This window comes from Oncorhynchus masou, unplaced genomic scaffold (genome assembly GCF_036934945.1).
Source record: "Oncorhynchus masou masou isolate Uvic2021 unplaced genomic scaffold, UVic_Omas_1.1 unplaced_scaffold_32___fragment_4___debris, whole genome shotgun sequence".
Classification (NCBI taxonomy): domain Eukaryota; kingdom Metazoa; phylum Chordata; class Actinopteri; order Salmoniformes; family Salmonidae; genus Oncorhynchus; species Oncorhynchus masou.
The window spans coordinates 1,384-25,196 of record NW_027016571.1 but is presented as its reverse complement, the minus strand read 5'-3'; the positions used below and the strand labels follow the sequence as shown (position 1 = coordinate 25,196).

The 23,813-nt window shown below is 41.6% G+C and overlaps 1 protein-coding gene across 4 annotated transcripts in view; it reads left to right on the top strand.

The window, feature by feature from the left end:
• The window catches only part of LOC135538881 (tau-tubulin kinase 1-like), a 39,192-nt gene extending 15,792 nt beyond the window's left edge, over positions 1 to 23,400 (top strand). For all 4 annotated transcript variants that reach the window (XM_064964768.1, XM_064964766.1, XM_064964770.1 and 1 more), the window contains exons 7-15: positions 3,375 to 3,440; positions 3,723 to 3,815; positions 4,320 to 4,445; positions 4,815 to 4,969; positions 8,149 to 8,365; positions 8,746 to 8,927; positions 9,269 to 9,603; positions 9,972 to 10,135; positions 21,708 to 23,400. In XM_064964768.1, coding sequence (XP_064820840.1) covers positions 3,375 to 3,440; positions 3,723 to 3,815; positions 4,320 to 4,445; positions 4,815 to 4,969; positions 8,149 to 8,365; positions 8,746 to 8,927; positions 9,269 to 9,603; positions 9,972 to 10,135; positions 21,708 to 21,998 — 1,629 coding nt within the window. In that variant the 3' untranslated portion in view covers positions 21,999 to 23,400. The remainder of the gene's footprint in view (positions 1 to 3,374; positions 3,441 to 3,722; positions 3,816 to 4,319; positions 4,446 to 4,814; positions 4,970 to 8,148; positions 8,366 to 8,745; positions 8,928 to 9,268; positions 9,604 to 9,971; positions 10,136 to 21,707) is intronic.
• Positions 23,401 to 23,813: the final 413 nt, after the last annotated feature.

Genomic DNA, 23,813 nt, shown 5'->3' with positions numbered 1-23,813 from the left:
TTGATTCGTGATGAATGTGAGGCTCTGGCTCCCTCTCTCTATCGTTATCCCTCCTTTTTCTCTCCCATTTGCTTCTCCCTCTTTCTTTCTACCTCTCTCCCTGCCTGTTTGTCTCTCCATCTCATTTTATTTAACTCCTCCCTGCTTCCATGTCTCTCTCGTTCTTTACCCCTGCTTCCCTCCCTCTCTCTCCCTCCTCCTCATTCCCTCTCCCTCTCTCATTCCATCTCCCCTCCCTCTCTTCATCTCCCTCTTCCCCAGTCCCTGGCCATTAGCAGTGTATGCCTCTCCCCTACCCGTAGGCAGCCAGGTCTCCAGGGAAGCAAGTGTCAGGGGCCTCCCCTGTCCAAATGTCCTTCACCTTGCCACTATGTCAGCCCCTTAGCCATTAGCCACAAAGAATTTTTGTTAGCATGTAGCTGTTAGCCCCCAGCCATTAGCCAAAAAGCATATTTGTTAGCACTCAGCCGTTGGCATTCAGTGCTTGTGCAGTGAAAGACCTATCAGCTGCTCAACACTAGTGTTCTCTCCGCAATGAAGAAGGATCCTCCCTCCCTGATAACTGAATAAATCATTGTGGGTAGAGCAGAGCTATTTTTCCTCTCGTGGAACGCATCAGGCGTTTTATAAGAAATCTTGTTTTCCATGACTTCTTCTGAGAAGTGGAAGATATTATTTATGTAGAGATTTTGGCATGCATGTTAAATGTTGATGGGTTTTGTAAACTCTTGGGACATTTTCATATTCATATATTGACATATTGGGGTTCTCAAGTGGCGCAGCGGTCTAAGGCACTGTCTAAGACACTGCATCTCAATGCAAGAGGTGTCACTACAGTCCCTGGTTCGAATCCAGGATGTATCCTATCCGGCTGTGATTGGGAGTCCCATAGGGCGGCGCACAATTGGCCCAGCGTTGTCCGTCATTGTAAATAAGAATATGTTCTTAACTGACTTGCCCAGTTAAATAAAGGCTACATTTAAAATATATCAAGCACTGCTGGAAAAAAAATGCTTTCAAACAAAGTTAGCTTTATCTTGAGGCATCCGTCAAATTACATATCAGCTGCCAAAATGTATGGCTTATATTTGATTGAAGCAGGTTTACTATTTTGAGTATGTAATGCTGCAGGATTAGGCCACTTTTCAGGGAGTTTTATGTGTAATCAGGTCTATTTCTAGACTAAAACACATTCACTAGTCCGCTTAGTTCAAGACTAGGCCTAATCTGTGTCTAGGAAACCGCCCCAATACGTATTACATCTATCATGTTCTGGGGCTTTTAACTTGTAATAATCTGTTATTAAAGATTATATAACGCCATTATATAGGTATTATTAAGGCTGTTTCATGCACATTATTGCCTCTTGGATAGGATACCACTCAATCCACTTTCAGACCTACAGTAGGTGAAAAAATGGGATTTGAAACTTGAAAACAGCCAGTTGAAAAAAGTAAGATCCCCACTCACCAGCAGTTCCCACAAATCAAACTGACACATTTTCTGAATGTGTGATGTTGTAAGCCAGAATATATTTGTTACAGGAAGTTGAAACACGTTTACAAAAATGTTAATATTTCAGACAGAATTGTGGCCATTGACGGTGAGCAAGGACATTGCTAATTATCAAGTATATAGTTCTCTCTGTTACATACAAGCCAATAGAAAATGTTTGACAAGTTACTGCCATTACTATGTGTAATTGTCACTTTTTGTGATGTGTGCCTATTTCTGTTACATTTCCTTATGTTTATTAATTCCTTTTGTTTCAGTGCTTGCCTTTTTGTTTTGTGTTTTACAGTTCCTTTGGATATTTGATTGTGAAGTGCATGCTCAACCCGTTTCTCCATCAGATCCTTGCTCCGCCGTGGCTGTCATGTGCATGATGACAGAGTGACGTGAGTGTGGTCACCAAGCTTTCTGTTCTCCTCATAGCAGAGGGGTCACACTAAGGACACCCACCTTCGACCTTTCTGTTATACTTATATCAATAGCTCACCAAGTGATGGTATTTCTATTGCTAGGACCCCCTTATTGTTGCTTGCAGCTATTTTATATAGGAACAGCTATAAGTTGATCTATCTACATAGCAGTAATATTAGAGCCACATTCGGATGTGAGATATTTGTACATTATTGCTCACTCTCTAACTTACACTTAGATATTCTGTTTCTTTTAGGTTTTTGCAATGTGTCAGAGCAGGGTCCTAATTCTGATGCATACGCAGTTGAAAGCAACAGAATATCTAAGTGGAAGTTAGAGCAATGTGGAAGTTTCTCCTGTTTCTAACAGGACTGACATACAGGCAGCCTCTCTCTGTAATAACCAGATGAGAGCGTCCCAAATAGTACTATTCGGGATGCAGCTCCAGTGTCTACCTCTGAGGGCTGAGTACTCAGTGTTTCGAGAAATGACCGTGGAACTCGACCGTGAGCGTTCAGTCTGCTCCCCTCGGAGGTCATGTCACCAGCAAACCGCGAGGGTAATGTGAGAACGAACAGCGTGCTCTGCGCCACTGATACTGCCATCCCAAGCCAAACACAAGAGATTGAGTTACTCAACTAGAGGTGCAATTCAATTTTCAGATTGTCAGTATAGGAAATGAATCGACATTTAGGAAAAAATTAACGAGTTATTGAAATATTTCAATTCAAGTTCATTGAATATTAATTATTGATATTGACTGGATTCAAATGGAATTTATCTCAACTACGTTATAATACCATTATGGTTTGACCCAAGTCGCTTACTGTGCCGAACACACAGATATGCATTCATGAGCTTTTAGTAGGATTAGTGTACAGATTAAAGGTGTGACCCCTCACTTATGTTTCTGTCTACTTTATTATTTAGCTTTTATTTTTACAATTTAGATTCACTGTGTTTACATTAAGCATTCATAACTCCTCTACGGCACTAAATGCTGGCAACAAAAGCATTGATATTACCTATATTTGACTTCGGCATCTTATGGCACATGTCAGATCGAGTAGTCAAGGACAAATATAGCATTTTCAACGTTCAATGGCGTGCTTTTGGGTCTTAAGATGGTTTGTATTGCATGTATCCTCTATGTAGCTGTTGTGTCATGTTTATTTGGTGCTAACGGATGTGGGATGAATGCTAGTGTAGTGTAAATGTAAATCGTTATCAGTAATTTATTTTATTCCATTTGTTGTCCTTATTATTTACTTCACATTTAAGTAAACATTTAGATAGGAATAGTTTGTTTCTTAAAACCACCAGATTTTGGAGAGTAAACAGTAGGGATAAACCTAGAAGAAAGATGTGTTAGAATTAGTCTTTTTCTAAGACGTTGTTGTATATGCATCTTGATATTCGTCCGTCACTAATGCTGTTTTATTTCCTTTCAGCCGAGAACTGTTGCAGGTTTTCGAGGAACTGTCCGATATGCCTCAGTCAACGCACATAAAAACAAAGTAAACAATGTTCATGTTGAAATGTATATGCTGGAAAATGTATTCTGCCAATTTTGCTCTTTTGAAATAAACGTAGAACTTGTTAATGATGTTGTTGTACTGTCAATTGGTGGCGGGCAACCATATAATAAGGAATTACAATACATAACCCCTGTAGTTATTTAATAGGATCTCTATGGGGGCAACCTTAGGTTTGGCACTATTAAGGGTGTAGTGTACTAATTGAAACGATATAGCGTGGATATCATTCATAATCTTTACTTTTATTTTTTCTCTCCCCAGGAAATGGGCCGCCATGATGACCTATGGTCTTTATTTTACATGTTGGTGGAATTTGCAGTTGGACAGCTGCCATGGCGGAAAATCAAGGACAAGGTAGAGTCCCTTCACTCGTCCATGACAGACCCACTGTATTTCTAGCGAATCGTTAAAGTCAAATAATCAAATCATACGCAAGCTGAACAAAACACAAGCCTTTCTGGATCTTCTTATCTTTCAACTCTTAACAATGTTAGTAACAATTAAACATTTAATTTAGTAGGTATTTATTTTGTAATATGAGTTGCGCCTCGAAATCAGATAAATAAATGCATGTGGCATATCATTTTGTACACCTCTGTACGATTCTTTGTATGAAATTGTGCAAACTCCAAATATCACAGTGTGTGTTGGCTCCGTTGAAGTTGCATGTAAGGATGTTCTAATTTGCTCCTACACCCTTGATCATTTTCACTCCATCAGCTTTCGGACACTTGTGCCACATGGCGCAATGGGCAAATGGAGGGGGAAGTGGAAAGGACTGGTTTGTTCAGCTACTGAATGACAATTAAATAAAGTCAAACAAATATATCATGTTTTATTCTGGGGGTTTTTGCGCAGGAGCAAGTTGGGCAGATTAAAGAGCGATATGACCATAGGATGTTGCTGAAACACATGCCGTCAGAGTTTGATATCTTCCTCGACCATGTATTGGGCCTGGACTACTACACCAAGCCGGATTATCAGGTACCATCGCAGTATAGAGAATAAGGACAGTGAAATGCTCCAACAAACGTCTCTTTTGACTGGCCACCATCTCACTATTCCCAGGGACTTGTTTTGTATGCTCACACAAACTGATATATTGACTTCATCAATGCTTCCTCGTTCTCCCTATGCTATTTCCAATAAGAAAATTGCATCTAAAATGACACCCTATTTCTTATATACTGCACCAATATAAAGGAAGTAGGGTGCCGTTTGGACACAACCAGAGTCTAATTTGGAGTTGTTTTCTATTTGGCCGGCTGCTGTTCTGGTCAAGGGAAAGGGTCTAATTCAAGATTAGGGTGTCATTTGGGATGTAGCCAAAGTCAAATTTCCTTTATTTCCCAGCTGCTGATGTCGGTGTTTGAGAACAGCATGAAGGAGCGCATCATCACGGAAAATGAGCCGTTTGATTGGGAGAAAGGAGGGACAGACTCCACACAGTCAACAAGCGCCTCCACCCAACCACAGCACAACACACGGCCCACCGTCGCCATGGTGGGGTAAGGACCCTGATATATTTACCATTAGGATTAAAAGGAAAGTCCACAATTTTACACTGCGGGGCAACTTTCTGCTTGCAATTCATTTAACACTAGAACCACTGGGCCTCGAGGAACCCCCTTCAGGCTAATGAGCAGTGATTCTGACTGCAACACTAACAGTGTGATTCATACATTTCATATATGCTATCACAAAAAGTAGTATTTGGTTGTGTTTATGAAGGTAACATTTGAGTAATAAAAAAACCCATTTCAAATAACACAATAGCATTTTCATTTGTTTGTTGCTGTAGGCTATATGTAAAAATACAAGTCTTCAATCAGTTTTATTTGTGGAGTGCCTTTGAGTTGGAACACGGTAGCAGCTTCTTTGTAATGATCGTTGTCCTCCTCGGATGAGGAATAGGAAGGATAAGACCAAAACGCAGCGTGGTAAGTGTCCATGTTAATTTTAACAAATAAACTGAACACTGCAATAACCAAAAAACAACAAAAACAGTGAACAAAACAAAACAGTTCTGTAAGGTGAAGACAAATAAAACAGAAAACAACTACCCAAAAACACAGGTGGGAACAGGCTACCTAAGTATGATTCTCAATCAGAGACAACGATAGACAGCTGCCTCTGATTGGGAACCATACCAGGCCAAACATAGAAATACAAAACATAGAACAAAAACATAGAACGCCCACCCCAACTCACGCCCTGACCAAACCAAAAATAGAGACATAAAAAAGGAACTAAGGTCAGGACGTGACATTCTTTTAATAATGATTAAATAAATAAAAAATATTCCTACCACCAAGGCGCATGGTTAGCACCAACTGTACTTGATAAATGGTAAAAATCTGCACAGAAGTAATGTCATTATAATGAATATAAGTATCGATATGACAGCAGTAAAAAAGAGTGGATTATTTATACGTTGGACACCATGGCGAATTTGTTTCCAGGCATCAGGTTCTCATTTCTTTATCACCAAAACGAAGGTGACGCATGATCTCTCTGAAGCGATCCCGTGACATGATTTCTCTGACCCGAAGCTCTCCATATAAGCCCACACACTCTTTCCATCGAATGCTCCACAGGATTGAAATGAATGCTTCCAGCTGGTGACTGCTGTTGCTGATGTTGTTTTTTGCTTGAGATGTAGGGCTTGTCAGGGGAGTAAGCATGGGTGGGCTTGGGTGGGCACAGGCCCAGCACGGGGGTGCCAGGCCCTGCCAAACCCATCCAATCAGATTGAGCAAAAACAAAAAAAGAATACATTATTATTTATTTTTTAATATATATTTTTTTAAATACTCCACAGCACCCACCCCAGCCCACCTACCATCGAATTTCTGGCTACACCCCTGGGGCCTGCTCTCTGTGATGACATTTTGTGCTGATAATCAGTCTGTAGCATTGTCACTGGCTTGTTGTATCCAAACGGTGCCGTCTCTTCCTCTCTTTTGTCTCACATTTCATTTAATGGAGGCGAGGGCACCTGCTGCATGCGCATCGTTCTAAGACCTTGGAGGTGTAGGTTCACGCTGAGGCTCAGAATCTGAAGAATAATCAGATGTCATGAGTTATTTTCATTCAGTTCGAGTTGCAGTGCTAACACAGCATGTGCATCCATTCGCCTGTCTTCTTGCCATTGTAAATGATGCACGCTCTCACTGTGTACTCCAAGTAGGCCTGAGTAGACTGATAAAACTGCTTGGATTAGGTGGACTGATAGAGGGTACATATTTAGGGTATACATTTTCAGATTATAATTACATTATACCAGTACAACATAATGGCCCGCCGTGTTCTTCATTCAAAATTGGTAATTACATTCTGATTATCAACTGGGCACGGCACCTTCCACTGTCGGGAGGAGGTGCAACGGGGAAAACCATTCAAAAAATGAGATGCCCTCCTGAAACTGGTTATAACTCCAGTTCGGTTTGTAATATTAACGTTCTACCTACGGTTATATAGACTTAGGAATAGTCAAGGACGGTGGGGGGCATGGCTTTAAAAATGGCAGAGTAATAAAAACTATTATACGAATGAGCAGTCGAAATTAATGCTTTTGTGGTTCTAGTGTTAACAGGGACAGTAACCATTAATCAACATTTCAGTGTTCACGTCAATGTAAATGTGCCAGCTGAAATGGCCTCCCTTGAGGCGTGCTCGCATGTGAAGAGCCAATAGAGGCATTCATGGCAGATTCACATTTTGTAGTTGTTGACTTTTGTAAGCAGAAAGTTTCCCCATTGTGTATGATGATGTCATATTTCTGCATCTTCCTTTATCTTATCTTTTTCACCAGTTGGCTGTCTTTGATACTTGACATTTACAGTATCAAATCACAGTGCAAAGGCACAATACATTAGATCCTGAAAGTGCCACAACATGATAGTGCAGTCACAGTGCTCTATTTTTAATCTGTCTTTTATACATCTTTCATGGGAGCTATTGTTTGACTCACTCACCCAAATATATTATTTTTGAAGATTCTCTCTCTCTGATGACTGTCTGGTTTGAAGCTCTTTACTGTTCAGGCTGCCTAGACACGCACACCTACACACAGCTGCATGACTTCCCTGCGAACACGACATCCTTATCTCTGGAGACATCGTTAGTGTTTTGGTCGTCATCACACATGAGGCTCTATCCTAAATGGCACCCTATTCCCTAAGTAGTGCACTTTGACGTCATATTGCACTGTGGGGAATAGGGTGCCATTTAGGAGGCATCCTGAGCCTCCCAGTGCAAATGAGAAAGAACAGGTTTTGTGTCCATCAGTATTGCTGTCACACCTCGAGGCTACTGCCACAGTACTCATCCAAACCCTTTGAAATGCATGATATTGAATTCTAAACTAGGCTGTAAAAGGACTTTGAAATACCAGTTTACAATCAATGTTTCACTGAATAAATAGATGTTTACTGAACTTTGAGGGTTGCCTGTACAAAGTTTATTAATTAAGTGCATGCATAATTCAGGAAATAAAAAAATAAACATTTTGGAATTGAGTAGGGCTGGAACAAAAACCTGCATTCCCAGTGGACATATATTCACATATAGGTGTTATACATGTGTTTATAATATACATTGTGTACATCCTTGGGACCTCCGCTGATCTTAATCAACTGATTTAACCTGAACCCATCCCGCAACTCCCATCCATCTTCTCCCACAGAGCCCTAAACACCCCGGTGCCCGGAGACCTGCAGAGAGAGAACACGGAGAACGTATTCCAGGACGAGCACCTCAGCGACCAGGAGAACGCCCCTCCGGCCCTGCCTCCCAGTGGGAGCCGCCAGGAGGGCGAGGGCGGTGGCCAGACGCCCGCAAAGGGTGAGGGATTGGAGGACACCGACTTCAACCGCAACAAACTCAGGATCAGCCTGGGCAAGGTGAGTAAGGGGGAGGGATGAGGGGAAGGAGAACACAACATTTTACTGTATGGCATCTATGTAGATGTTGTTCTAGCGTAGCTTATACTGTTTGTTGATAAAAGTATTTTTAGCATTTTTTATTAATGAAAAATATGGGATCGATTGATGGTTGGCTGGCTGGAAAGAGGATGATAGACGGACATACAGATGCACAGACTGAGATGAACATCCAGACTGAAAATGTGTACACTAGACAGTCGAAGGCCTACCCTTTAAACTCCTAGCAGTGGTAATAGACACATTTTAGAATGAATTACTGTTTAGCATACACCATCGTGATCTCCTGTCTCTCCTTTCCCCTCCCGTCTCTTCCCCTCCTCTCCCCTCTGTGTCTGCAGGGGGCCCAGGAGGGGGATGAACCCAGCAGAGGGGCCTGTCCCATGTCGCCGTGCCGGGCAGGAGGGGCCCCAGAGTCCCCCAGTGGCCAGGTGCGCTCCCTCCGGTACCGCCGCATCAACAGCCCAGAGTCAGACCGCATGTCGGCTGCTGATGGGAGGGCCGTTGACGGCTATGGCCAAAGGTGACCACTACAAACCAGCTCTAGTATTAGCTACAGACCTGTACTAGCTTTTAGTATAGTAGTATTTAAGTATAGTAGTTAACCAGGAAGTGCATTATGCTAAAATACATTTAGTATTGTACCTAGCTCTTAGGCGTTCCAGGAAAAGTCCTTTGGGTTAGGGTCTGTGTAACTGCTATAAGCCTATCTATTCTAGCCCTCCACTTTAATACTTAATTCAATACTTAATGTGTGTGTTCCTTTGGTCTTTTGTTGCATCTCTTTGTGCTTGTGTGTCTATGTGCACCTCTACGTCCTCGTGCTTGTACCTGTGTGTATGTGTACATATCTGTGTGCCACAGTATCAGGTCCCGCATGGACATCCTGGGCTCGCCGTCGCGCCACATGTACTCGTCCCAACCAGCCATGATGCTGTCTGTGGACGACGGCCTGCAGCGCGGGCGGCACGGCGAGGGCTCGGTGGCATCCGTGGACCAGGAAGCCCACAGCAATGCCTTTATCAGATCGGTGCCACTAGCAGAGGAGGAAGACTTTGATAGCAAGGAGTGGGTGATCATTGACAAGGAGACGGAGCTGAGGGACTTCCACCCCACCACGTCGGGCACCACCGATGAGGAGCCTGAGGAGCTGAGGCCCCTGGAGGAGGGAGAGGAGAGGAGGAAGCTGCGGGGAGGAGGTGGGCCTGAAGGTTTCATGTACATTCAATAATGTGACATTTCAGTCAGTTCAATTTTGTTCTATTCAGTTCTGTTGTTAACAGTTCTGTTCTATTCTGTACAAGTTGTGTTGACGATGATGCTCATCTCTCCTCTGACAATAAAATATTATTTAACGTTTGACTTAATCTAGTAAACACTTTTCACGCTACTGAGCCGAACCAAAGCATTTGTACTGAGCTGACCTGGTTATGCATCCATCACATTTGCTGGAACCGTGCTAAAAAGGACCATGTGAAAATTAAATATTCAACCCATCACAGTTTGATTCCGGTTGGCATGATAGTGTGAAAAGGGTACTAGATTCCTAACCAATCCTTTGTTTTAGGGGCGGAGATGGTGGTGCGGCCCAAGACGACCCACACAACCAACAGCAGCCGGGGCATGCTCACGCTCACCGAGGAGGAAGCCTCCAGACGAAGTGGGGGAAGCCCCGCCATGTCGCCCTGTCATTCACTCCCGTCAGGCCGTCCTATCGGACCCCAAAGACCGGTAAGAGATCGGCCAACCTTATCGGTGGAGGGAGGCTTCTCTCCTTGCATGTTCACGGTAGTCGGCTCAGAGCTGGGTCGCCTGCTGCACAGTGTGGTTAATCTTTAGATGATATGGATGAGACCCAAATTAGCGGTGGGTGTTGTTGATCTATCCAGATTATGTAAAGATGAGCTGTTCGGTGCCCCGTCTGCTCGGGATGTCCATTAACATGCAGTGCTAAACCTGGGGTTAGGGTTAAGCCAAGGGTTGCAAAATTCCGATAATTTAACCCAAATTACCTGTTTTTCCAGAAATCTCAGTTGGAAGATTCACGGATTTCCGTCTTAGTTCCTTATAATTCAAGTAATCTTTCTAGAAAACCTGGGAATTTTGCAACCCTACAATTTAGCAACCAGTGGGAAGTGAATACCTTGGCGGGGGGCGACCATTATTCCTGCAGCCATTTTAGTGTCATTCACACTGTCATTGGTGTGACATCCTGCCAGTGTAATGAGAGAAAACATGCCTTTTTCTGTGTCAGCAGGCACAAATTCTTCCTTTCCATCAGTTTGGTTTTGCCCATGACTTTTGGTTTTAACCATTGTTTTGTAATGCTACGGTATGAATGGGAGACGTGGCTTTGCTAACTGCATATTCCAGCATCAGATCAGATCATATAATAATTATTGAACAGTTTATGCTTTTTGGGTGAGATGGTGGCATGAGTAGGGTTGTTTTTGATAGGTGCTTCCCCCCCAATGTATTTCTACAATATTTTCTCAATAGTTTTCTCAATGACTCCACGAGCATTTTCTTATTGTACGGTTCCGGTAAATGCCTGATGGGCTGGTCCATACCCCGGGAAGATTCCTGGTCCCAGTACGTCCCTGTATTCGGTTTGACATTAGGGTTGCACTGCACTTGATGCCCTCGTTATGACACACTGATGAAACAAGATATATGCATACATGATGACACTTTGTCATTCTGATGAGAATAATGTAACAAACATCCCGATAGCCGTAGCAAAAGGTTTTTGTAACAGAAATATTATCTTTGGACATGTTCAGGTGGTGCCACCAAGTTTCAAAACGTTTTCTTCATACCGAACATGTTCTTGACGTCAGTGTTATAAATTCCTGACATGAAAACCTTTGGTTGAAAAAGTTAAATTAAAACATTTAAACCGTGGGTCTTCCCATCAGGCTAGGGAAACATATCCCACCGCTGCCACCAAATGTTTTTAAGCTGACCGTTACCTCATACATAAAAAGATGCACAAAGAAGATATGGGGAATGTTCAAGTCTTTTAGGTGAATTATAGAGGAAATTCAGCAATTACTTGGGGAACAATTGAAGTTGACAAGATGTTTATTTTTATTGTAACTTCCATTAGGGTTTCAGTTATTCAGGGGTCTTCTAGGTGAGAATGTAATGCAATCATACTATTTTGCCCAACAATGATATCTGTATTATATTTCATTTTTGTCACGTTACACTTTCAACTCTGAAATACCGCTTTGTACACAAATATGTGTCAAGAAATTTAAGTATGAACCAAAGACACATCCATGAGCATTTCAAAGAGATTCATAAATGCTTTGTTTTCCAACGCTCAATCACTGGTTGGCATATGGCACAGGTGTGAAACGTACGGCCCAGAGCTCGAATCCTGCCTGCGAGGAGGTCCAATCCGGCCCACGGATGGTTTGATTCTTTTGGGTGGGGGGGAACAAACTCAATATACTTTAAAATGACTAAAACCAAATCGAAACTGTGTCGAAATTATATAATGGACCTACATACATAAATGTTCTTGACTGTGTCCAGCTCACTAATAATCACAGAATTTGAAAGCTAGACAATCAGGGAGCATCAAAAAGTCCCAAAATGATGGATAGACTGTTTTGAGTTTGACATCCCTGGTTGAATGAAGGTCATGATGAGTTGATTATTGGAAACAGGTGTTAGTGCTGGGTTGGGGAAAAAACCTGCACATCCAGTATCTCCCTAGAGTTGGAGAACCCTGATTTGCATAAACTGTCATACATTGCTTACTATGTGCTACCGTGTATGTCTAATGGGAGGCCCATACACATGGTGTGAGTACAGTAACACTGGTTCTTTATTTTTATTCCCCTGCGCCCAACACTAGAGGGTGCTCAAAACAACCTAACTCAGAGCAGAGTATGGATACTATACAAAGAAAAGTATATGGACACCCCCTGAAATTAGTGGATTCGGCTATATAAGCCTGCCCAGTGTATAAAATCAAACACGCAGCCATGCAATCTCCATAGAACATTGGCAGTAGAACGGCCTTACTGAAGAGCTCAGTGGCTTTCAACGTGGCACTGTCATGGGATGCCACCTTTGCGACGAGTCAGTTTGGCAAATTTTTGACCTGCCAGAGCTGCCCCGGTCAACTGTAAGTGCTGTTATTGTGAAGTGGAAACATCTAGGAGCAACAAAGGCTCAGTTGCGAAGTGGCAGGCCACACAAGCTCACAGAACGGGGCCACCGAGTGCTGAGGCGTGCAGCGCGTAAAAATCATCTGTCCTCGGTTGCAACACTCACTACCGAGTTCCAAACTGCCTCTGGAAGCAATGTCAGCACAAGATCTGTTTGTCAGGAGCTTCATGAAATGGGTGGCTGAGCAGCCGCACACAAGACTAAGATCACCATGCGCAATGCCACGCATCGCCTGGAGTGTTGTGAAGCTCACCGCCATTGGACTCTGGAGCAGTGGAAATGCGTTCTCTGGAGTGACAAATCACACTTCATCAAATTGTGTTTCACATACACATGGTTAGCAGATGTTAATGCGAGTGTAGCGAAATGCTTGTGCTTCTAGTTCCAACAGTGCAGTAATATCTAACAAGTAATCTAACAATTCCCTAACAAATCTAAAGGGGTGAATGAGAATATGTACGTCAGTCTATGGATGAGCGATGGCCGAGCGGCATAGGCAAGGTGCAATAGATGGTATAAAATATAGTATATACATGTAATGTAAGATATGTAATCATTATTATAGTGGCATTATTTAGTGCATTGTATAAAGTGACTAGTAATCAATTTATTAAAGTGGCCAGTGATTGGATCTCAATGTATGCAGCAGCCTCTCTGAGTTAGTGATTGCTGTTTAACAGTCTGATGGCCTTGAGATAGAAGCTGTTTTTCAGTCTCTCGGTCCCAGCTTTGATGCACCTGTACTGACCTCGCCTTCTGGATGGAAGCGGTGTGAACAGGCTCGGGTGGTTGATGTCCTCGATGATCTTTTTTGGCCTTCCTATGACCATCTGGCAGTCCGACGGATGAATCTGGGTTTGGTGGATGCCAGGAGCATGCTACCTGCCGTAAAGCAGAGTGCCAAATGTGAAGGTTGGTGGAGGAGTAATTGTCTGGGGCTGTTTTTCCTGGTTCGGGCTAGTTCCCTTACTTTTAGTGAAGGGAAATCTTAACGCTAAAGTATATAATGACTTCTAGACAATTCTGTGCTTCCAACTTTGTGGCAACAGTTGGGGGAAGGCCCTTTCCTGTTTTAGCATGTAAGGGAATACCCCCCTGTATTGGACAAAAATGAATGGCAAACCATTGGCATAGTACAAACCATGTACACAATGGCCAATACCACCCAAATCGGCGTTGATTCATGCAAAATGTACTTCAAATGCCATATGGCAATTGCCAGTTGTAACACTTCAAAAATCCAACAGGTGGCGTGTGCGCTCCACCGTGGTTTTTCATATTGAAAATGGACTCCAAGTCAACATCCAAAAGCCAAATTTTGAAAAAATTGATTTTTTTGTCAACTTATCACCCCTTAAAAAAGTGCTTTCTGGACCGTTTTTCGAAATTCTTTTGCTTTTTTTGTCAATTACACGTGTAAGAACTGTATGAATATACTTTTGTCCAATTTTATTATCATATTTTTTTATTTTTTTTTACTTGCGCATTATTGCATGTGTTTTCTCCATTTGCAATATTATTTCATAGGAAGTCAGAAGTCAAATGTAAAAGTCAATAATTGCAAAATTTCATAAACTTCACACACCCCTAAAAAAGTGCTTTCTGGACCGTTTTTCGAAATTCTTTAGAATTTTGTGTCAATTACACACGTATAAGAACTGTATCAACATACTTTAGTCATATTTTATTATCATTTTTTTTTTTTTACTCGTGCATTAGGCATATGCTTTCTCCATTTGGAACATGATTTCATAAGAAGTCAAAAGTCAAAAATTGCAAAATTTCATAAACTTCACACAACTGTATCAACATACTTTAGTCATATTTTATTATCATATATATATATTTTTTTACTTGTGCATAAGGCATATGTTTTGTTGGGGTCAAATGTCATAAGAATTTTGACATGCTCAAAAATCCTGCAGAAATGCAAAATTGACTGGCCTGATGAACTCGGGATGGCCGGGCAGTGATTGTTGTTCCTTTCAATCACTCGTGGTGTTGATTTCATCATGTCCATTTGTTTATGTTTTCTCACTTTTGCAAAGTCACTGTGCATTTCCAATATGGTTAACTGGGCATTCACCATCACCAATTTGTCATGCTATAAAAATCATGCAGGAATGCCAAATTGACTGGCCCGATGAACTCGGGATGGCTGGGCAGTGATTCTGGTACCTCTCCATCGCTCGTTTGGGTTGATTTCAGAATGTCACTTTTGGTGATGGTACCTCACTGTTAAAACATATTGCAAATGTTTTCTCACTTTTGCAAAGTCACTGAAAATTCGTGCAGGAATGCCAAATTGACTGGCCCGATGAACTCGGGATGGCTCGGCAGTGATTCTGGTACCTCTCCATCGCTCATTAGGGTTGATTCCAGAATGTCCATTTGGTGATGTTTCTCACTCTTGCAAAGTCACTGTGCATTTGCAATATGGTTAACTGGGCATTCACAATCACCAATTTGTCATGCTATAAAAATCGTGCAGGAATGTCAAATTGACTGGCCCGATGAACTCGGGATGGCTGGGCAGTGATACTGGTACCTCTCCATCGCTCGTTAGGGATGATTTCAGAATATCGCTTTTGGTGATGGTACCTCACCGCTTAAACATATTGCAAATGGACAAGAGTCACCTGCAATTCACCGTCCATCAGTCAATTTGATATCATTCTGACACCAAACTGACACCAAACCCACTTTTCCCAACTCGTTTAGGAGCCAAGTATCACATACTTCAGAGCTGGCCCAAAATTCACAACGCCTTCGGTTCAAACCATAAAAAAACATAAAACACATAGTTACTTTCTAGCTGCGGGTCCAGTTCGGACATTATGTGTAGTCCTATGTGAGGCGACCCCGAATCCCGAGTTTCGGCTCAATAGGTCATTCGGTGCCCGAGTAAAACCCTAATTGGTGCTGAAAATCCACTTTTTTCAATTACTTGCTACGGGGTCCTTGAATGAGCTATAGATAGAAACGTTGGATAGAAACGTTGGGGTCCATCTCTATGGGCCGAGCCGGTTTCAATGCACCTAGTCTTGTGTCTCTGAGACATTTCTAAATGTCGCCATTTTTGTAATGGTCAAAATGAATTGAAGTCATTGCAAATGTACGAGGCTGTTTCTCGGTCCGAGAACCTTCTAGAGCCACCTAATTCACCACGCACTGTTGACCTGAGGTCTAGAACAGGTTTCTAAAGTTTCGGAACTCTAGGTCTGACGGTTCTTTTGTAGCTCGAACAAAGCTAACTATTGGAGGCACTGTCAGCCTCTACGCACCCCAATACGTCCCTCCATCCAAGTTGTGTATCTCTGTGATTTAGTTTTCCTTTGAATTTTTATGGGAAAAATGACTGATTTACAGTTCATGGGTGTTGCCTAATCACACATATGAAGTTTTGGACAGATCTGATTTTTTTAACCCTTCCAAACAGCCCCTGAGACACCAATTATGGCACTTCCGGTTGACACAGGAAGCTATAACTCAACACACATCATCATTGGGCTATGCTTTTACAGAATACTGAGTTTTAAGTCTTTACGTTAAGAATTGACTGATTTACACAGGGTTCAATGCACTATGTCCATCAAATTGCAGGCAGGGTATGGATATACACTTTTAGGGTGATTTTAAGCACTTCCCGTTGGCCCAGGAAGCCTAGAATCGACACAGGTAGACCTTATAGTGGCCTGATGGACTGGTACCGAAGACAGGTTCATAAGGCATTCATAACCCATATAGGCTCCAGGTTGAATTTAGTGGAGCAGGCAATGTATTCCTATGGGGAGAGAAGTCAATGCAAACTGTTTTTATGTAAACACCTTCTTTTAACCTTGAAGGGTTAATGTCACACGGTCAAGGTTAGGCTTGCACAGATCGGGAGGACCTTAGGAACAGTCCTGTGTTTGAATTGTCCTTCTAAACCTAACGGTTCCGCCGCTGTCACCCAAAATCAAATGACGTTCTGGTGCAGGCTTCATATTGGGCCTACTTTTCTCATGGTCGCTGCGCTTAGACCGAGCGAGCTATGGTCAAGCGGGATATCTCGTTGAACTCGGCACGGCCTTGGGATTATGTTTATGCCATTGCCTGCTCTCTGTGTCTTTAAACACCGTGCTTTGTCACTCCATCCTTGCTGTGTGTGTGTGTGAGAGCTTTTCTTTGACATCTGTTGGGAGAAATGACTGATCTTACAGTTCAGGAGGGTTGCCTAATCACATATGAAGTTTTGAAAAGATGTGACCTTTTTAACCCTTGGATACAGCCACTATGACACCATTTAAGGCACTTCCTGTTGGCACAGGAAGCTATAAATAAACTCATATCCTCATTGGGGTATGCCTTTACAGAATCCTGAGTTTTAAGTCTTTACGTTAAGAACTGAGTTATTTACGGAGGGTTTAGTGAGTGTGTGTTATTTCAGAAAATCATAGAAAATCACAGAAATGTCGCAGAGCTCCGCAGCACACTTTAAAAATATTCGTATGAACACCCTGCAACTGGATCTGTAACTGTTGAAATAAAAACACCTATATTTGAACATCACAAATCTGTCATCGTACGATTTCTCTTAAATGACGATAGATAAATGGCTGATTTTTTTTTATTGACACCGGAGGCTCCTTGACTTTGACGTGAAGTGAAAAAATCATTTCTCTATTTTCATTTTGGACCTTTTAATCCCAGAAAAATGGCCATAACTCAAAAACCGTTGAGGCCTAGACGCCATCTTGTTCGGGGCCAACTGCCCATTATGCCAAACCTATGCTCACCAAGTTTCGGCTTCGAAATATTTACAGTTTTCGAGATATGGCCCGTCGTGATTCGTGATGTTTTGTCAAATTGCAATATGATTGCTTATGCCCTCTTGTGGGATTTTCCGGCATAGCGGAAAAATGAACAAAATTTGATTATTTCATAAAACGAAAACCGAATGTCCGACAAAGTTAATTTGATGACTTCCCGGTAGGTCTGGCCCTGCCGCTCGGCCCGACGCCGTCCCCGAATTTTAAAAATGTTTTCGGACGTCTAGTAAGGGACGGTACATTTGCAATATGGACTTTCTCACTAACCATACGGTAAATGTCGAAATGTTCCCTTAAGGTATGACAATACCCCCATGCACAAAGCAAGGTCCAAACAGAAATGGGTTGTTGAGATCGGTGTGGAAGAATTTGACTGGTCTGCACAGAGCCCTGACCTCAATCCCATCAAACACCTTTGGGATGAATTGGAACGAGCCAGGCCTAATTGCCCAACATCAGTGCCCAAACTCACTAATGCTCTAGTGGCTGAATGGAAACAAGTCCCTGCAGCAATATTCCAACATCTAGTGGAAAGCTTTTTCAGAAAGAGTGGAGGCTGTTACAGCAGCACCAAATCCATATTTATGCCCATGATTTTGGAATGAGATGTATTTATCTATGAGGTTAGGGTGAGCAATAACTTCCAGATCATTTGAAAGGTTTGAATGGAAAACGGGATACAGCTCTATATGAATGAAACCATGGCCCACACTGATAAAGGACAACAGACAAAAAAAGAACAAAACAAGAATGTCAGTCAGTAGTCACTGAGATGTGGTTTTAAATCCAGTTAGTTCAGATTGATTAATTAAAACAATAGTGTAGTTGGGTCATTCCACAAACTGAGTCCATGTTGTGCCCCTTTGATATTTCAAATAAATATTGTGCACCAATATTGGATTTTAAAAGCCTATAATATTAAAAATGACCCATCCCCTAGTGCCGATATTCCCATCAAAATCCGTCTGTAAACCCCCCCGAAACCAACCAAGGCTTAGACTTTAAATACATTCAATTTGATTTTTTTATGAATGAAGTTTTGCTAAAGTGCCAAAATGTGTACATGTTCCTCTGTGCACTCTGTTACATCTCAGAAGAGTTTAACCCACTTAACTGCAACATTTCATAAAGCCCTAGTTATTTTGTTGCTTTGACAGTCATTTCTGAAGATTCATATTTATTTTGTAATTAATTTTAAGTAGAAAAAAAACTGTTCCTCACTTTAAGGTCCACCCTGTTACAGGAACTGAACTCTCTTTTTTAATATGATTTAAACTATTTTTTAAATATATTTTTCTTAAAGGTCCAATGCAGCCATTTTCATCTCAATATGAAATCATTTCTGGGTAAATTAAGTACCTTACTGTGATTGTTTTCCATTAAGAAGCCCAAAAAGAAACCAAAATAGCTCCTTAGCTAAATGAAATTTCTCAAGCAAGAATTTAGTTGGAACTCTCTGCTAGTGGTTTGAGAGAGGGACCTAATTTGAAGGAGCCTAATTGAACTTGAAAACTAGCTGTTATTGGCAGAGAGTAGGGCAAACTCTCTTTATTGGACTATTAACTTGTACCACCTGGTGATGTCACCAGTTGGTTCAAAAAATCCCACCCAGCCAAACAAGCTGAAATTTCAGGCAGTCTTTTCAAACAGCGTTTACACTTAAAGTGCATTATCATAATTTTCACAGAATTATTTCAACCTCATAATGTGGAAATATTTATAAAAAACAGGAAAATCTAGTTTTGGACTGCACTGGCCCCTTTAAGAACATTTAATATATATATAGTAATATCATAGTGTAAGGCAGGTGAGCTGGTTCTACGCTTTTTGGCCATGTTTTGTAGTGGAGAACTGAGTGCGTTGAGCATAACACGTCAACCATGTTACCCATAGGTGGACAGGCTAGAAATGTTTTAACAATAAAAAAATGTTTGAAGCTTGCATTCAATTGCCCCTCCCTGTTGCACACAACAAGCTTTCGTTTCCCCTATCACAAGGGGTTTTATGGCTGATGTAATCCTGTTACTTTATTTGGCACATAATAGGCACTTACTATAGTCCTCTTTTTTACTAAGTTGAACATGTGCTCATCATGACAATGTTACAATGGGGTGAAATAAAACTTTCACCAAATTACACTACCCAAAAGGGACTCGCATTTCATTTAACGACCCAGTTATCACTCATTGGCTCTATTGAGTGTAATTTAAATGGAGTGTAAATGCACTGTGGAAGAATGACTTTTCAAATATTTTATTTTCATTTTGGAGATACTTCATTTTGGAGCAAATCCTTGTTCTTTGAAAACCAAAATCAAATTTGTTTTTATTATTTTTATTGAACAAAATACACACGCTCAAACTATTTTGTATGCAAATACAAAACTTCACACAACATGGGCCTTTACCTGCTTGTAATCTGATTATCTGACTTCACTTCAACCAGATTTCAACAAAAGGAAACCTTACAAAACTTTGTCGTGACGACATCAACAACCCTGTGAAAAATGCAGACTATATAGGTTGTTGTTGAACCAACATCAGATTACAACCAGGTGCAAAAAGTCATGTAATCCTTCCTTTATCAACCTGACCATAATGTCAGTTTGTTTGATGTCTTTTCAACCGATTTATATCCATTGCAATCTCTTCAATTTGAACAAAAATACATAAACTAGCTCAGATCATTTTAAAGCTCATTTCCTGCAATTCTACACATTTTGCCAGGGGGCAGACAGAAACATTTGCAGTTTAATAGCAAATTTCATGCTATTCTATACATTTTGCCATGAGGCTGAGAGAACATTTCCGGGGGCCCCCAACCAACTTGTTCAATAGTTTTTGGGAGGATGACACCCTGGAGGTTAGGGTTTTAGGGTTTTGAATACACATTACCCAGAATCCATGAACCACTAGGGTCATCAATTAGAAACCAGTCCGGAAGGTCTTTTGTATTATGCAAGTCTGCGTACCATTTGATCAAGTTAATATTTAATGTCTATTTAACCTTTTTGTACGATTTTGTAAAGTGTCTTTTTCTGACGGTTACAGTATGTCCATGAAATATGTTAAAGAACGTTTTGCTCAGGTGTATGGTAAGAATAAAAACCTGAATACACAAGGACCCTTAAAAAACAACAGGCTAGTTCACCCATTCCCTGTGCCAGTTGTATTTCCTTGTCATGGATTACCGAAAAAGAAAACAAAAATGACGAATTACTTACCTCACCAATCACGTTTTACCAGCCTTATTTGTGATTTCACTGCAAGTGCCTAGTACGGCAGGCCTCGCTATCGTAAACATGTCAAGGACCCTCGTTTTATTTGCCCTGCGACCTCTTCCTTGACATAACTGATGCATTTGCTCAACCTATCACTTAAAAGTACAGTATGTCAAGTTGCACTCACCCAGAGGAGAAAAAGCGAGGGTGCCATGGGAACAACAAGCGAAGAAATAAAGTGGTGTTTTGGGGTAAGCACAGTTTAGGATAGTCCTTACTTCTGTTGTTTTTTTTCTTAATGAGTTTCTGTTCCCGAACTCCTCCTTTTTTTGTTCAGCCATATTTATCCCCTTTCCTGCGTTGTGTGTTTGTGTTTCGTGTGCTTGATGAGACCATCTATATTTTGTGTTATTCATTTTGCATTTTCCAATGGTGATTTTGTTTTTCGACTTTTAGTCAAATTGAGTGTAATGAAATTTGATCGTGTCCTGGCATTTTCCCAGGTTCAATGTGTTTACATACTAGAAGAACATGTACAGTACTTGTGCGTGTTTTTAATGGCATTGTTGGGGAATGCGTGCTCTGTGCCTCGATTATGAGACAGACGGAAACCTACTCTCATTTGCTTCCAATCTGGCAATCTACTTAACTGTTTTGTAGAATACTGTCTTCTATCATTTGAACATACTGTAACGCCTCTGCTGTAATGACAAACACAGTCTTCCTCTCCCTGTTTCTCTCTGGACTACATCCGAGAGCCCTTACAGCATGCACACAGGGAAGGGGAGATGTATGACAAGATATGTTCCAATACTCCATATGGATTCCTTTTCTTGTCTCCTTCTTTTACTCTCTTATCAGCTGACCTGAAAGGTACTGGATAGCTCCCAAGCCTATAATTCTCAACTATCTAATCCTTTTAGAATACTGGTGAGGAAGGGTAAGAAGACAAGGAAATGAAGCCGTTTCATGAGAGTTGGAACGTGAACCAATTACTGGTCTATAGTCTGTTTAGCATGACCTTGTTGTCCCTCCCCCTTCCATCCTAATGCCCCTCCTTCGGTTTTCTGATTGGTTTCTTCTGCAGCTGGAGGATGACAGGCACCACCCGAGGCCCAATCAGCTGCGGAGGCTGGCCTCTTACGTCTTCTCATCATCCACGCTGGAAACGGAGCAGTACCCGCACCCCGGAGGGTCCTTCATCCAGCGGAGCCGCTCAGCCGAGAGCAGCCCTGCTCACATGAACTCTTCCACACACCGGCGCCACGCTCCCCTGCAGAGCCCTGGCAGCCCACGGAGCAGGCACTCGGTCCTGAATGTGTCGCGCACGCAAATCCAGCAATTGCTTGCCAAGCTCATGAATAAGAACACAAGCTGAGGGGGGGGGGGGGCACTCTGCATGCCAAAATGCATTAGTGTATACTCTTTTTCACCCATTATGTAAATACACAGGGACATACTCGCAGTTTGAAACCCAAAGAGCCCTATTTTGACGGGTTGGTTAGAACACAAACACTTGCACGCTTGCGCACACATTATCTTTCAGACACACACAAACATACTGAACTAAAACACAGTTCAAACAACTCACTTTAATTTAACTAACATTAAAGAAGTGAATAGGTAACGAAGAAAAGTGCTGATGTCAAAATATTTTTCACTTAATAAACTCATAAAAGTCTGCTCCTTGCAAAGTCAGAGTTGCACGTGCAATTTGAGTAAAAAGTGATGGAAGTGTAAACTTGAGGTTTCCCCTTTCCCTCTTCATCATTTAATGGTACTGTGCAGAGGAGGAGTCACAAAACTGAGACTGTTAAGAGACTGTTTAACTTCATTGCATTCTTTTTCCATTCATGCTGCAGGCTTGAGGGATTGTCGTCAAATGCAGGTCATGTCGGCAATGCGTAGCTAAAGGAATTACAGTAACGCTTTCGGTAACACTTTGCTTAAAGGGGCAATCTGTAGATCAACTCAAATTTATTTATAAAGCCCTTCTTACATCAGCTGATATCTCAAAGTGCTGTACAGAAACCCAGCCTAAAACCACAAACAGCAAGCAATGCAGGTGTGGAAGCACGTGGCTAGGAAAGCTCCTGACACTGTTACGAGGGTCTTGTGACAAAGCATTAGAGTTAAATTATTCCCCAGAGAAGGTATGTAATGCTAGGCTGCTACAATAAGTGCTCTGCAGTCTACACACTGATCTTGTGTAGCTTGGTCCCAGATCTGTTTGTGGAGTCTTGCCAACACTTATTATCATTGTCACGTCCGTGACCATAAAAATGACCATCGTAAGACAGCACAAACAGATGTGGGACCAGGCTAGTTCTTGTGGAGTGTAAACAGAAATATTTCCGCTTCTGTATGTTTATCACACAGGGCGCTATATTCTATATGTCTTATCTTGCTTTTGGTGTACTTTATAGAGTTTTTTTTGTCTGTCGGTTGCTGGCATATCCATGCTTTCTATGCGTTGAAATGCTGGAGCAATGGGTTAGTCAGGCTTTTGAAGGGTGAGGATATTAGGTGTGGAGTTTTGCAATAGGAAAACTCCCTTTCTCTAATATTCAGTGTCATGTTTTTACAACAGGCGTTATCGTGGTTGAGTTCAATGTACTGTATAGATGTACAATCTTAATTTGATCACTCTTTTGTTGCTGAGAATTTAAACTTGTTATGTATTTGAGTTTTTAAAAAGGCTTGTTGCTACAGTAACATGATTCGAACGTTATGATGCAAGAAATGGTGAAACCTCCTTTCATAAAACTGTTCTTAATTCAGTTACGTGACATAGCATTTATTAACGTGCTACAATACATGACAAACTGCTCGTCGAACATCTCATTCCAAAATCATGTGCATTAATATGGAGTTGGTCCCCCCTTTGGTGCTATAACAGCCTCCACTCTTCTGGGAAGGCTTTCCACAAGATGTTGAAACATTGCTGCGGGGACTTGCTTCCATTCAGCCGCAAGAGGCATGGTAGCCTAGTGGTTAGTGTTGGACTAGTAACTGGAAGGTTTCAAGTTCAAACCCCCGAGATGACAAGGTACAAATCTGTCATTCTGCCCCTGAACAGGCAGTTAACCCACTGTTCCTAGGCCGTCATTGAAAATAAGAATTTGTTCTTAACTGACTTGCCTAGTTAAATAAAGGTAAAATAAAATTTAAAAAAAGAGCATTAGTGAGGTCG